The sequence below is a fragment of the Narcine bancroftii genome, chromosome 3 (assembly GCF_036971445.1).
Source record: "Narcine bancroftii isolate sNarBan1 chromosome 3, sNarBan1.hap1, whole genome shotgun sequence".
Classification (NCBI taxonomy): domain Eukaryota; kingdom Metazoa; phylum Chordata; class Chondrichthyes; order Torpediniformes; family Narcinidae; genus Narcine; species Narcine bancroftii.
In genome coordinates, this window is record NC_091471.1 from 330,105,995 (window position 1) to 330,121,302 (window position 15,308).

The following is a 15,308-nucleotide window of genomic DNA, read 5'->3' on the forward strand; positions in this document are numbered from 1 at the left end:
CACGGAAACAAGCCAATTTGGCCCTTCTAGTCTGCACTGATCCAAGTACCCTCCTCTAATCCCACTTACCTGCACTTTGCCCATATCCCTCCATCCCCCTTCCATCCATATACATATAACTCTTTCTTAAATGACAAAATTAACCCTGCCTCCACCACCTTTCCCGGAAGCCCATTCCACACAGTAACCGCTCTCTGAGTAAAGAAGTTCCCCCTCATGTTACTCCTAAACCTTTACCCGTCAACTCTCAACCCATGACCTCTTGTATCCATCTCTACTATTGTCAATAGGAAAAGCCTTTCCACATCAACTATCCCTCTCATTATTTTAAACACCTCTATCAAATCCCCTCTCAGCCTTCTATGTTCCAAGGAATAAAGACCTAATTTACTCAATCTGTCCTTGTATTCCAGATGCTGAAACCCAGGGAACATTTTTGTAAATTTTCTCTGCACTCTCTCTATCTTGTTAATATCCTTCCTGTAAACCGGTGACCAGAACTGCACACAGTACTCTAAATTTGGCCTCACCAATGCCTTGTACAGTTTCATCATTACTTCCCAACTCCTATATTCTATGCACTGATTTATATAGGCAAGCATACTAAAGGCCTTCTTCACCACCCTATCCACACGCGGTCCTACCTTCAGGGAACAATGCACCGTTATTCCTAGATCTTTCTGCTCCACTGCATTCTTCAACGCCCTCCCACTTACCACATAGGTCTTGCTTGGATTATTCTTTCCAAAATAAAGCACCTCACACTTATCAGCATTAAACTCCATCTGTCATCTTTCTGTCCTCTCCCCTAAGCAGTTTAAATCCCTCTGCAATCTTTGAAAACCCTCTTCATCATCCACAGTTCTCCCTATTTTAGTATCATCTGCATATTTACTAATCTAATTTACCGTCCCATCCTCCAGATCATTAATATATATGACAAACAGCAACAGTCCCAATACCAAACCCCGAGATACACCGCTTGTCACCGGCCTCCATCCTTACAAACAATTATCTACTACTCTCCAGGTGGCTGTATTTGCACCCAATGAGGAGCCCTGGACCAGTGGTCAATAGGCCAAGGAGGAAAACCTGGGCTCAACAGGCAGACCTTGGCTCTCGGCCGCAGACTTCCCGGGGAGCTTGGCTGCGACCTTGGCAAGTCCTCCACCCTTGCCTCATGGGAGAGAATTCTCTGGGCGGCAGGGACAAGAGCCTCTCTCAAGAACCACCCGTGATCACTGGATTCTATTTCAAATATTGTTTTCGATATTTAAAAAGAAAATAAATGTCGACACATAACTACAGGATACGAACATCATTTGGGGCGCTACAATAACTCTCCTGGGAGCAGCAACGGATTCTTAAAACATCATCGGGGCTGGAGAGAAAGGGGAGAGACCCAGGGAATATCGATCGACTTGTGGGGGAAGAAATAAAACATTTATCAAATTGTTACAGAACTGTCCTCAAAACTCCCCCCACCCAATCAAGTCTTCTTCACCTCCATCTTGCTTGGAGTGATCCGGTGTGAGGGAGCAGGTAGCCTCAACATCAAGGGGAAAAGCAGCAGGTCAGGTGATGCGCAGGGGAGAGAGCTGGGGCTTTGAATGGATGGACAAACTTTGGTTGTGTGAGAGTGAGGCACAGAGGGCAAGAGGTAGAGGAGGGCTGCCACAGGGTGTATGCCCTGGAGCGAGAGAATGAGACACACACATGGGGTAGGGGGAGGGGTGTGCAGAGACCACAATGCAGAAGAGAGAGCAGACAGTGAAGTGCTCTATATACAGTCTGAGGCCCCTGCTCCTTCACCAGGCCATCCAGTATTGAGAGGAGGGAGATGACCTTGATCCCACGTCCCAGTCCCTCCTCTGTCCAATCAGCAACCCGAGAGCAGGAGGGCGGGAGGGGCACGAGGAGTGAGTCCCACTTGCCCACGGGTGATTTCCTCACGTTGCATCCCCGGTGCTGCTGCTTCCTCTGGTAAAAGAACGCACGGGAAACAAAACCTCCATGAGCTGATGACTCCCTGTGGCACAGGCGTTCATCTTCTGGCCCTGGTCTTCCTCCCGGCATGTGTCATGGGGAGGCCACGGGCGATGGAAACAGAAGCCCCGTGACGTCGGCCGGGTCACATCTGCCCTCTCCCACAATCCCAATGCAGTCACATTCTGCGTTCAACAAGGAGCCACAGTTCAGTGCAGGCTGGGGCCACGGATCGGCCTCAGGGCATCAGCAGAGGGCAAAACATTCCCTCCATCACTGCACCCACGGCTTGTGTGTAAGGGAGAGGGGAGCAGGAGGGAGGGAGGGAGGGGTGGGGAGGAGGTCAATGTCAGAAAGGTTACAAAAATCACTGTCCATCCGCTTTTGTCTTCTTTGGAACATTTGTCGATTTCCTGGAAATAGAAGAGAATGGATGGTTTGCATGGGGATGAAAGCAAGGCTGAAACCCAGAGTGAACTGGGCTGGCAGGACAGCTCCTCACTGCACTTCTCTCTTTAGTACAAGTACCTCGCACTTCTTACCAGAAGAGTACCTTGCACTTTTATTGTAACACCAGGCTTTTATTTTTGCTGTTCAACATCGAGATTATCTTTAAGATTATGGGAGCAGAAGAAAGCCATTCAGTCCATTGAGTATGTCTCAATCATTCTCCCACTCACCCCCACTGCCTGGCCTTATCCCCACAATCTCTGATGCCCTGGCTAATCAAGAACCGATCAATCTCTTCCCCCACAACTGCCTGTGGTAACAAATTTTAGCTGCCCCCCCCCCCCCCCCCCACCCCCGGTTGAAGAAATCCCTCCACATTTCTATTCTAAACGAACACCATTCAATCCTGAAGTTGTGCCCTCTTGACCTGGACTCCCACCGAGGGTGGATTTAAGGCACAGGTATTTGATCAGTCAGGTCATCGGGGGTGACAGGGAGAAAGCTGGGAGTGAGGCTGAATCAGCTAAGGATTAGAATGGTGGGGCTGACTCGATGGACCTACTTCTGCTCCAATGTTGTGATTTTGTGGACCCACCCCATCTCAGAGGAAAGACTCCAGTTTTGGCAGTGACAGTTCAGGACCACTCGACCACTTCCCTCCCCAAGGGTGGGAATCTGCCCAAGGGATGGAGAAGGGGTGCTTACATATCGGGCGATGTGACAGGCCGCTTCACTGCAGGCTTCAGTGCTGAGCCATCTTTGTTGGTCTCTGAAAGAGTCACAAGGAGTAGGAGTCAGTGGGACATTAGCTTTCCCAGGCGGAGAGAGGGGGGAACTGCAGAGGGGAGGAGGGGTACCAGCAGGGGATGAAAGAATGAGAGATGGGCAAGAGAAATGATGCAGATTGATGAGGGGGAAAGGGGAAGGGTGAGAGGGAGAAGAGTAGGTGAGGAGAGAGGGTGGGGGGGTAGGTGGGGAGAGAGGGAGGGAGAAAGAGAGGGAATGGGGAGAGGAGGAGAGGGAATAGGAGAGGGGGAGGCAGGCGGAAGGGGGGAGGCAGGCGGAAGGGGGGAGGCAGGCGGAAGGGGGGAGGCAGGCGGAAGGGGGGAGGCAGGCGGAAGGGGGGAGGCAGGCGGAAGGGGGGAGGCAGGCGGAAGGGGGGGAGGCAGGCGGAAGGGGGGGAGGCAGGCGGAAGGGGGAGGCAGGCGGAAGGGGGGAGGCAGGCGGAAGGGGGGAGGCAGGCGGAAGGGGGGAGGCAGGCGGAAGGGGGGAGGCAGGCGGAAGGGGGGAGGCAGGCGGAAGGGGGGAGGCAGGCGGAAGGGGGGAGGCAGGCGGAAGGGGGGAGGCAGGCGGAAGGGGGGAGGCAGGCGGAAGGGGGGAGGCAGGCGGAAGGGGGGAGGCAGGCGGAGGGGGGAGGCAGGCGGAAGGGGGAAGGCAGGCGGAAGGGGGGAGGCAGGCGGAAGGGGGGAGGCAGGCGGAAGGGGGAGGCAGGCGGAAGGGGGGAGGCAGGCGGAAGGGGGGAGGCAGGCGGAAGGGGGGAGGCAGGCGGAAGGGGGGAGGCAGGCGGAAGGGGGGAGGCAGGCGGAAGGGGGGAGGCAGGCGGAAGGGGGAGGCAGGCGGAAGGGGGGAGGCAGGCGGAAGGGGGGAGGCAGGCGGAAGGGGGGAGGCAGGCGGAAGGGGGGAGGCAGGCGGAAGGGGGGAGGCAGGCGGAAGGGGGGAGGCAGGCAGAAGGGGGGGAGGCAGGCGGAAGGAGGGAAGCAGGCGGAAGGAGGGAGGGGTCTGAACTGTCATCGCACCTTGCAGCCACCTGACTTGAGTGGCTGGTCCGTAGCCTTTCTCATTCTTCGCTGCTATCCTGAAGATGATGGCAGGTTTGGTGGTGAAGTCAATGTGGGCATTTGACAGGTTGGTTGTCTGCACCAGGCACGAGGGCTTGGGTCCGCAGTACACCCGCATGAAGGCCAGCTGGGCAGGGGTATTGGCCTTCAGCTCCAGGGTTTGGCTGCTCTGTATGGCCAGATAGACCGAATACTCGATGATCTTGCCTGATGTCATGGAGGGAGGCTCCCATGTCAGGTGGGCACCGTCCGGGCTCTGCAGGGCAAGTAATAGGTCAGTTCCGAGTCTGCTCCAGGGGCCGAATGTACCCATCCCTCACTCACATGTCCGTATCTGTTCCCTCCCACCCCTCTCCCTCACATTCATCCCCACACACACACACACACACACACCCCCATCAGTCTCATTCCTCTCTCCCACACTCATCCCCTCCCTCACACACTCCCCACACAGACCAGAGTCCCATCCCACAGCCCAAATTTACTCATCCCCGACATGTGCACCTCTCCATTCCCTCTCACCCTTCCCTGCCACCCCCCATCCCTCTCCCTGCCATCTCCCTCCCTCCCGCACCAGTCCCCTCCCTCACCCTGGCCCTCACTTCCCTCCCTCAACTTTGAACGTTCATTTCTAGAGGGATAAGTATACAAGAGAGGGACATGACGTTGAGACTCTATAAGGCACTGGTGAGTCCTCACGTGGAGAACTGTGTGACGTATTTGAGAAGAGACGTGGTGGCGTTGGAGACGGTTCAGAAATTTACTAGAATGATACCAGTAATGAAAAGGTTAGCATATGAGGCACAATTGTTGCCTCCTGGACTGTACTCGTTTGGAGGACAGAAGGATGGGTGGAGTGGGGGGGGGGGGGGTGGGGAGCTCATAGAGGCATTTCAAATGGTGAAAGGCCTGGACAAGAATGTATCCCATGGTTGGGGAATCTAAGCCAAGAAGGCACAACTTCAGGGTAAAAGGTCATCAATTTAATCAGAGATGCGGAAGAATTTCTTCAGCCAGAGGGCGGTGAGTCTGTGAAACTTGTTGCCACGGGTGGCAATGGAAGTGAGGTTGCTGGGCATCGAGTGTTATGGGGAAAAGGCCAGGAGTGGGGGCTGAGTGGGAGGATGGATCAACTCATGGTTAGAATGACGGGCTAGACTTGATAGGCTTACTTCTGCTCCAATATCTTGTGCCATCTCCATTCTCCTCAGCGAGATTGATTCCAGAGTCTTTGGGATGTGGGAGACAGCAGTGACCATTGTGGGTGGCAATCGCACACGAGGTTGGGTAGTTCCCACCCCATCACTCACCTTGCTAATCTTGATGGCGCAGGGAGCCCCAGGGAATCCTGGCAGGCAGGTCTTGAAGGCCGAGATATCGCTGAAGGGTCCCCGGCCGCAAGCGTTGATGCCGGCAACCCGGAACTTGTAGGCGGTGCCTGGCTGCAGCTCCTGGCGTTTCAGTTGGCTGTAGTCCGGAAGAGGAACTGAGTCGTCCTGCAAGGTGAGCATGTACAGGAGGGAAGAATGGAGGTAACAGGAGGGAGTAAGGGGAGAGATTAATGGGAGGGGGAAAATGAGGAATGGGGAGAGTGGGGAGGAGGAGAGGGAGAAATAGGAGGGGAAGGAGAGTGGGAAATGGAGAGGGAGAACAGGGAGGAGGAGAGGAATGGGAGGAGGAGCGGGGCAGTGGAGGGTAGGAGTGGAGGGAGAGAGGGGAGGAGGGGGAGGGGGAGAGGAGAGGGGGAGAGGAGAGGGGGAGGAGGAAGAGGGGGAGGAGGAAGAGGGGGAGGAGGAAGAGGGGGAGGAGGAAGAGGGGGAGGAGGAAGAGGGGGAGGAGGAAGAGGGGGAGGAGGAAGAGGGGGAGGAGGAAGAGGGGGAGGAGGAAGAGGGGGAGGAGGAAGAGGGGGGAGGAGGAAGAGGGGGAGAAGAGGGGGAGGAGGAAGAGGGGGAGGAGGAAGAGGGGGAGGAGGGGGAGGGGGAGGAGGGGGAGGGGAGGAGGAGAGGGAGGGGAGGAAGAGGAGGAGAGAGGGAACGAGTGGGGGGAAAATGAGAGATGTGGGGAGGGAGAGAAGAGTGCAGCAGCCCCAGATGTTATGGCCTTTATAAAGAGCCATGTTACCGCAGCAACCGTGTCCCACTTCCCCGCTCACCTCCCAGATTCCATGTAACTCTCTCCCATCCTGCCCGGCCCTTTCCCCATGAACCCCTCCACATACTCCACGCCATCTCCCGCTCAACTCTCCACGTTCCCCATGCTCCTCTCCACCACACTCTCCCCCCCCCCGCCAGCCATCCATACTGTTCCCACCTCAGGGGTCCTCACCTCTCTGGGCGTCGAGCCGTCAGCCGGGAGGTGATAGTGCGTCACCACTGAACTCGTCCCCTTGATCACTCCCACGTCCATCCATTGGTTCTGTTCCTTCTTCACAGGGGGCTTCGGGGTCACACTGGGAGGCTCAGCTTTCTGTGAAGGGGGGGGTGTTAAATGGGGGCCAGCCCGGGGGGTGGGTAACCATTCTCCCCGTCTCTCCTCCCTCCCCTCACCAGTCAAACTTCTCCCCAGCCTCCTCTCTCCCATCCCTTCCCCTCCCTCCCAACTCCTCCCACGCCCCCCATCCTATGCCTCTTCCCCCACCCTCTCCCTCTCCCCACTCTCACAGCTTACCGAGCCGGCGGCCTCGATGCCATTTGCTACCTCGGCCAGGGTAGCTGCAGCCTCCAGCTTTGCCGAGCCAGTGACCACGGGCTGCGGAGAAGCCAGGGAGCTGGACGGAGCCAAACCTGGAGGGCAAGAGGAGCAGGTGAGAGGCTGTGGTAGGTGGAGGGGTCCTGCAACTGTGGTCTGGACAATGGCAGAGGGGAGAGGGGGCCAGCGAGGGGAGTCTGTGATAGTGATCTGGAGGGATGATAGTGGGGAGGGAAGGAGGGGGCAAGGAGAGAGGTGGGAGAGCAGGATGGGAGGGGGGTCTGTGTTTGTGATCTGGAGGGATGGCAGTGGGGAGGGAGGGAAAGAGGGAGGGGGGAAGGAGGGAGGGGGGATGGAAAGAGGGGGCTGGCAAGATGGGAGGGGGTCTGGAGGATGGCAATGGGGAGGGAGGGAAGGAGGGAGACAAAGGGAGAGGAAGGGGACGGGGTGGAGGGTAGAAGGAAGGGAGGGGGATGCGGGGGAGTGTGTGATTGGGAGGGACGGCAATGAAGTGGGGAGAGGGGGAGGCAGGGATATATACTCTGCGGGATCCAGGGGCGAAGGGGAACACGTACTCTCAGAGGTCCTAGCCGACAGGAGACCTGGGGCAGCCCCCAGCCCATTGCTCTCGGCCGATGGGTCGTTGAGGCTGTCTGCTGGAGCCAGGGCCTCGGTGGGGAGCTGTGATTGACCTCGGCCCCCCTCCTCCTCCGCCTGCTGCTGCACCAGCACAGCCAGGTCCTGGTGGGCTAGCACTGCCAGGGGAAGGGCCGCTGGCTGCCCCTCCACTCCCAGCTGGCTCAGGTCCGCCTCGTGGAGTGGCTGCCCCGTCTCCATCGGCTCACTGCTCCCTGGGTGGGGGGAGAACACACAGACACATGTCAGCAAATTACCTCCTCCTGTCAATCCCCCGCCCCCCCCCCCCCCCATCAGACCCGCCAGCCCATCAAGTCTCTGCCAGCCCACCAATCCCAAAATTATTCCCTCTCACGTTGAGTCTACTTGCCCGTTCAGCAAGATCAGGGGCAATCTGGCCGTGGATTCAGCTCCACATCCCCGTCTGATCCCCACTTCAATCCCCCATGATTCAACGTTCCAAATCCATTTAACTGGGAGAGGGAATTCCCTGGACTGCCCCTCTCCAGGAGAAGCAATCCCTCCTCAATCCTGCCTTCAGTCTACCAGTTTATTGTCCTTGACATTGTGCACATGTGGAGGACAAGAGGGTCCACCACAAACAGGACACATCGTCCTGTCGATGACGGGAACCGCAGGGAAACGTGCCATTTGGCCCGTTGGGACTATGCTGACCCTCCAACCACCCATTCATGCTCAGCCCACACAAATCCCAATGTTTATTCTCCCCATATTCACGCTGACCGATTTTCCCCCGAACCACCCCCACTCCTTCACACGCAATTCATGGTAGCCGTTTAATGTGACGACATGCACGTCTCTGAGATGTGGGAGAAAGTGTCCACTCCAAACACGCAAACCGAGATACGTGCTCCCACACAGTCACTGAGGCACACACGTGGACAGGCAGGCACACACACAGAACTCAAACTGGGCTTTGCGCCATGGTGAGCCTGGTTGAACTGGTCAAACCAGGGTCTGTGCCATGAGGAGTACGGTTGAACCAGGCTCTGACCTGTGGCACGGTGCAACCAGGCTCTGGGCTGCAGTGAGTAGTCGCACCGGGCTCTGTGCTGCGTGAGCATGGACACACCGGGTTCTGGGCCGCGGTGAGTACGGTTGAACTGGGCTCTGGGCCGCGGTGAGTACGGTTGAACTGGGCTCTGGGCCGCAGTGAGTACGGTTGAACTGGGCTCTGGGCCGCGGTGAGTACGGTTGAACTGGGCCCTGGGCCGTGGTGAGTATGGTTGAACTGGGATTCGGGCCGCGGTACGGTGCAACCAGGCTCCGTGCTGCAGTGAGTACATTCACACCAGGCTCCGTGCCACAGTGAGTACATTCACACCAGGCTCCATGCCACAGTGAGTACATTCACAACAGGATCTGTGGCGCTGTGAGCATGGATTCATGTACTCTGAGCCGCGGTGAGTACGGTTGAACCAGGCTCTGTGCCACAGAACAGAGAAGCCAGGCTCTTTGCCATAGTGAGTACATTCGCTCCGGGCTCTGTTCCGCCGCGAGCATGGACGCACCAAGCTCTGTGCCATGATGAGTAATTGAACTAGGCTCTGGGACGCAGTAAGCCTGATCGACCCGGGCTCTGTGCCATGGTGAGCCTGCGGAGAGACCTGCTTTGCTGCTGGTTCTGCCGTACCTACCCATTGCGGCTTGCTGGGCAGCCTGTAGCACGGCCTGCAGTGCCAGGGCCTGCACCTCATCCGACACGGCGGCCTGCTCCGCTGCCTCTGCTGCTGCTGTCACCGCCAGTTCCTCGGGCGTCAGGCCAGTCAGCTCTCCTGGGCCCGGTGGGGGGTCTGCCATCAGCTCCTGCGGCGGGGTGAGCCGCTCAGGGGACGCCTGCTCGGACACGCCAGATAGTGGCAAGGACTCAGCAGGAGGAGAGTCCTCACTTGCCGCTGGCAAGGGGTCAGCCACCGGCTCCTGCTCTGACGCCGAAGTCGCAGGCTGCTGGGTCGCCATGGTGACATTGGTTCCTTCTGATATCGTGGGGACGTTCTGAAAGGAGAATTGAGGGGAAGGCGCAAGGGGGAGGGAAAATAAATTATTTTGTTACAAACACAACCAAAACTACTCACCTGCCCAACCCGTATCCTAGGAGTGAATGACGAGACGACGTGGAGGGAGCTTCACTCTGTGTCTGACCCTGGAAGTGTGTGATGGGACGGTGCAGAGGGTGCTTCACTGTGTCTGATTCTGTGAGTGTGTGATGGGTCAGTGTAAAGGGAACTTCACTTTGTGTCTAACCCCGAGAGTGTGTAATGGGACGGTGCGGAGGGAGCTTCACTTTGTGTCTGACCCCTGGAGTGTGTGATGGGCCGGTGCAGAGGGAGCTTCACTCTGTGTCTGACACAAAACATCTGCGATGAATGAATGAGCTTCAATTTGTGCTCATCCCTTTCTATAAGACAAGAATTTTTATTCCTCCCAGCCAAGATTAACTGTTTTTGGAGATATCTGGGGACGCTTGCTAACCAGGACATAGTGAAATTCTTGTGATGCCCTTTGGTCCTAAACAACAACCCCTTGTCTGGGATGCCCTGGTTGGCCTCAGAAAAGGATGGGACCCTGCTCTCATTGCGAGGGAAGGTGGTAGACTGGAGCGGAGGTCGCTCCTCCCCACTTACCAGGATGGAAGGGCCAGGGACGGATGGGACCCTGCTCTCATCGCGAGCGAAGGTGGTGGACTGGAGCGGAGGTCTCCCCTCCCCACTTACCGGGATGGAAGGGCCAGGGGTGGGCGTGGACTGGGTGACGGTGGTGTTGGCTCCGCTCTGTGCTGCGGACACGGTAGTGGCGGTGTTGGTGGTGCCTGCCGTTGCTGTCTCGCCGTGAACCGTCTCCGGGAGGCCCTGGGTGTTAGTGGGTGGCGGCTGGACTGCGGAGAAAAGAGGAGGCAGGCGGCTCGAGGTGTGAAACCAAGTGAGAGGAGAGGAGGAGGAGAAGGAGTGTGTTTGGGAGGGCGAGGAAGAAGTTCCACGCTGCAGTGGGGGCAGTGAGGAAGGAGCTCTGTACTGTGGGAGGGGCGGCGAGGAGATAGCTCAGCGCTGTGGGAGAGGAGGTGAGGAGGGAGCTCAGCGCCACGAGAGAGGCGAGGAGGGAGCTCAGCACTGCGAGAGAGGCGAGGAGGGAGCTCAACGCAGCGAGAGAGGCGAGGAGGGAGCTCAGCAACGCGAGAGAGGCGAGGAGGGAGCTCAGCGCCACGAGAGAGGAGGTGAGGAGGGAGCTCAGCGCCATGAGAGAGGAGGCGAGGGAGCTCAGCGCCATGAGAGAGGAGGCGAGGGAGCTCAGCACCACGAGAGAGGAGACGAGGAGGGAGCTCAGCGCCACGACTGAGGAGGCGAGGAGGGAGCTCAGCGCCATGAGAGGAGGTGAGGAGGGAGCTCAGCGCCACGAGAGGAGGCGAGGAGGGAGCTCAGTGCCACGAGAGGAGGGAGATCAGCACCACGAGAGGAGAGGAGGCTCAGTGCCACGAGAGGAGAGGAGGGAGCTGAGCGCCACGAGAGGAGCTCAGCGCCACGAGAGAGGAGGTGAGGGAGCTCAGCGCCACGAGAGAGGAGACAAGGAGGGAGCTCAGCGCCACGACAGAGGAGGCGAGGAGGGAGCTCAGCGCCACGAGAGGAGGCGAGGAGGGAGCTCAGCGCCACGAGAGGAGGCGAGGAGGGAGCTCAGTGCCACGAGAGGAGGGAGATCAGCGCCACGAGAGGAGGAGGCTCAGTGCCACGAGAGGAGAGGAGGGAGCTCAGCGCCACGAGAGGAGCTCAGCGCCACGAGAGGAGCTCAGCGCCACGAGAGGAGCTCAGCGCCACGAGAGGAGCTCAGCGCCACGAGAGGAGCTCAGCGCCACGAGAGGAGCTCAGTGCCACGAGAGGAGCTCAGCGCCACGAGAGGAGCTCAGCGCCACGAGAGGAGCTCAGCGCCATGAGAGGAGCTCAGCGCCACGAGAGGAGCTCAACGCCACGAGAGGAGCTCAGCGCCATGAGAGGAGCTCAGTGCCACGAGTGGAGGGAGCTCAGCGCCACGAGAGGAGAGGAGGGAGCTCAGCGCCACAAGCAGGGAGCTCAGCACCACAAGCAGGGAGCTCAGCGCCACGAGGAGGGAGCTCAGCACCATGAGGAGGGAGCTCAGCGCCACGAGAGGAGGGAGCTCAGCGCCATGAGAGGAGGGAGCTCAGCACCACGAGAGGTGAGGAGGGAGCAGCGCCGTGAGAGGAGCAGAGAGGAGGGAGCTCAGCGCTGCAAGAGGAGCAGAGAGGAGGAAGCTTCGTTCCACTCTCCCCACAGCCTCATGTACGTCCCCACACTGATCTAAGTGACCCGCTCTTTCCCCACAGCCCCATGTCAGTCCTCACACTGATCCTACTGACCCGCTCTCTCCCCACAGACCTGGATTGGTCCTCACACTGATCCCACTTCCCCGCTCTCTCCCCACATCCCCGGGTCGGTCCTCACACTGATCCCACTTCCCCGCTCTCTCCCCACAGACCTGGATTGGTCCTCACACTGATCCCATTGTCCCACTCTCTCTCCACAGCCCCATATCGGTCCTCACACTGATCCCACTGCCCCACTCTCTCCACAGCCCCGTATCGATCCCTACACCGATCCCCCTCTCTCCCCACACTGATCCCACTGCTCCGCTCATTCCCCACACTGATCCCACTGCCCCACTCCCTCTCAACTCTGATCCCACTGCCCCTCTCTCTCTCAACACTGATCCCACTGCCCCGCTCTCTCCCCACACTAATCCCACTGCCCCGCTCTCTCCCCACACTAATCCCACTGCCCCGCTCTCTCCCCACAGCCCTGTGTTGGTCCTTAAACTAATCCTTAGGTACAAATAAAAAGTTTACAGGTAAATGAGCTGGTGTTTGCACAATGTTCACATCGCTTAACGCCCAATGTCACAGAATCTATTGTGGACAATTAACAGCACATACCCTTGTTTTGGACATGTACGTGGACAAGAGGGGTCTGGTCCAGTTGCAGGTCAGAGTGATAGATCGCAACAGACTAGAAGGGCTGAAGGGCCTTTTTCTGTCGTGTTCTGTGCTGAGGTGAGAGGGGCAAGGTTTGAAGGGGACAGAGGGGTTCTTGCTCCGCACAGAGATGGGGTGGGGATGATAACCGAGTGTTGGGAGCAAGTGAGGCATCTGGGGGAGTGTGGCCAGGTCCGTAGAGAGGGATAAGGAAAACAGTTGGCAAAGTGGACCGTGGCAGGGCCAGAAGGGAGGAGAGGAGCCGAATGTACCCACCGTTTGGCTTGGTTCCTTACCTTGGTTGGCGCCCATGTTGGCGGTGACGGTGGTAGCAGTGTTGGTGGTGTTGGTGTCCGACGTCTCGTGGGGTGGGTTGGAGCAAACGAGGGGGGCTCCAGAGGCTGCCTGCCCTTCACCGGGAGCGGATTCCGGCGCTGACACAAGGCCCGGCTGCTCCGCCGTGGGAGAAGCCAAGATGGTGACCGGCAGGTCCTGGATCGACGACGCCTCAACCCCACCCGGTGTAGCGATTAGTGTGACACGGGCTGGCTCAGCAGGAGGCTGTGGGGGGGAGCATGGGGAAGGTGAGGGGGGGGCACGGGGATGGTGGGGGGGGGCGCCAAGGGGACGGTGAGGGGGGGGGTGCCAAGGGGACGGTGGGGGCGGTGCCATGGGAACGGTGGGGGGGGGCAACACGGGGACGGTGGGGGGAGACGCCACAGGGATGGTGGGGGGCCCCGGGGATGGTGGGAGGGGCACGGGGAATGCACACAGTTTCCATCCCTCTGTGGGGGGAGAGCACAGGGATGGTGAGAGGGGATGGCAGCGGTGTGGGGGGCGGGTGGAGAAGACTGCGAGGGGGGGGAAGAGGGCAAGGGGGAAGAGGGCGAGGGGGAAGAGGGCGAGGGGGAAGAGGGCGAGGGGGAAGAGGGCGAGGGGGAAGAGGGCGGGGGGAAGAGGGCGAGGGGAAAGAGGGCGAGGGGGAAGAGGGCGAGGGGGAAGAGGGCGAGGGTGAAGAGGGCGAGGGGGAAGAGGGCGAGGGGGAAGAGGGCGGGGAGAAGAGGGCGGGGGGAAGAGGGCAGGGGGGAAGAGGGCGAGGGGGAAGAGGGCGAGGGGGAAGAGGGCGAGGGGGAAGAGGGCGAGGGGGAAGAGGGCGAGGGGGAAGAGGGCGAGGGGGAAGAGGGCGAGGGGGAAGAGGGCGAGGGGGAAGAGGGCGAGGGGGAAGAGGGCGAGGGGGAAGAGGGCGAGGGGGAAGAGGGCGAGGGGGAAGAGGGCGAGGGGGAAGAGGGCGAGGGGGAAGAGGGCGAGGGGGAAGAGGGCGAGGGGGAAGAGGGCGAGGGGGGGAAGAGGGCGAGGGGGGAAGAGGGCGAGGGGGGAAGAGGGCGAGGGGGGAAGAGGGCGAGGGGGGAAGAGGGCGAGGGGGGAAGAGGGCGAGGGGGGAAGAGGGCGAGGGGGAAGAGGGCGAGGGGGGAAGAGGGCGAGGGGGGAAGAGGGCGAGGGGGGAAGAGGGCGAGGGGGGAAGGCGAGGGGGAAGAGGGCGAGGGGGAAGAGGGCGAGGGGGAAGAGGGCGAGGGGAAGAGGGCGGGGGGAAGAGGGCGAGGGGGAAGAGGGCGAGGGGGAAGAGGGCGAGGGGGGAAGAGGGCGAGGGGGGAAGAGGGCGAGGGGGGGAAGAGGGTGAGGGGGAAGAGGGTGAGGGGAACATACTTATGGACAGGATTAGGAAAAGTGGAAGGGGTAGGACCACAGTGGGAAGGGGACGGAGCGGAACGAGGCACCTCACCTGCATGGAGATGCTGGGCGGGTTGGAGAGGCTGCTGGCCGCAGCCAGGCCTGCCTGTGGCGTGGACACTGTGATGACAGCTGGGTTGATTAGCTGGCTGGAGAAGCAGCCAACCGTCCCAGTGAGGCTGGTGGTGCCCGCTGCTGGACTCACTCCCACTGAGGCCGTCACAGTCCCCAGCGTGGTAACACCTGATGGAGAAAGGGTATGAGGATCAGGGCCAACTGTGGTGGGGGAAACTACCCATAGATGGAGAGAAAGATGGGAGTGGAGAAGGGGGAGCATTTGGAGAGGAAGTAAGGGGGGAGAGGGAGAAGGGGAGGGGAGAGAAGGGGAGGGAGGAGGGGAGAGAGCAAAAAGTGGGGAGGGGGGTGAGGCGAGGAGGGGACGGAGCGAGGAGCGAGGGGAGCGAGAGAAGGGGGAGCGAGAGAAGGGGGAGCGAGAGAAGGGGGAGCGAGAGAGGGGGGAGCGAGAGAGGGGGGAGCGAGAGAAGGGGGAGCGAGAGAAGGGGAGCGAGAGAAGGGGAGCGAGAGAAGGGGAGAGAGAGAAGGGGGAGAGAGAGAAGGGGGAGAGAGAGAAGGGGGAGAGAGAGAAGGGGGAGAGAGAGAAGGGGGAGAGAGAGAAGGGGGAGAGAGAGAGAGAGAGACGGAGTGAACAGTTTGGAGTGTAATGAATGGGATGAAGCGCAATGCATGGCCAAGAGCCAGCAGGGATTGAATGGACAAAAGGCCACCCACCCTCTCGAACAGCCATTAAGGGGACAGAGGCTACTGCTCTTCCCACTGCTACATACTCAACCTCCCATGAATCATCTCAGGGCCTGAAGGCACTGCAGAAAACTGTCCCTTGCCCCCTGGAGAGGGTCCAGGACTCACTGCCTCCCACTTGGGGCGTGGGAGTACCCCCACCTTCTTGTCGGTGCCAACACACTTCG

General features: G+C 59.5%; 1 protein-coding gene across 2 annotated transcripts in view; it reads right to left on the bottom strand.

Annotated features, from left to right (window-relative positions):
• Positions 1-1,246: 1,246 nt before the first annotated feature.
• LOC138759197 (host cell factor 1-like) overlaps positions 1,247-15,308 on the bottom strand; it is a 553,478-nt gene continuing 539,416 nt past the window's right edge. Inside the window, exons 16-26 of one of the 2 annotated variants that reach the window (XM_069929256.1) lie at positions 14,375-14,565; positions 12,891-13,044; positions 10,334-10,494; positions 9,257-9,614; positions 7,538-7,813; positions 6,942-7,057; positions 6,600-6,740; positions 5,585-5,770; positions 4,233-4,530; positions 3,142-3,205; positions 1,247-2,399 (exon numbers count right to left, since the gene is read on the bottom strand). In XM_069929256.1, coding sequence (XP_069785357.1) covers positions 2,354-2,399; positions 3,142-3,205; positions 4,233-4,530; positions 5,585-5,770; positions 6,600-6,740; positions 6,942-7,057; positions 7,538-7,813; positions 9,257-9,614; positions 10,334-10,494; positions 12,891-13,044; positions 14,375-14,565 — 1,991 coding nt within the window. In that variant the 3' untranslated portion in view covers positions 1,247-2,353. Of the gene's footprint in view, positions 2,400-3,141; positions 3,206-4,232; positions 4,531-5,584; positions 5,771-6,599; positions 6,741-6,941; positions 7,058-7,537; positions 7,814-9,256; positions 9,615-10,333; positions 10,495-12,890; positions 13,156-14,374; positions 14,566-15,308 lie in introns of both variants that reach the window. The other variant, XM_069929255.1, reaches the window with a different exon arrangement.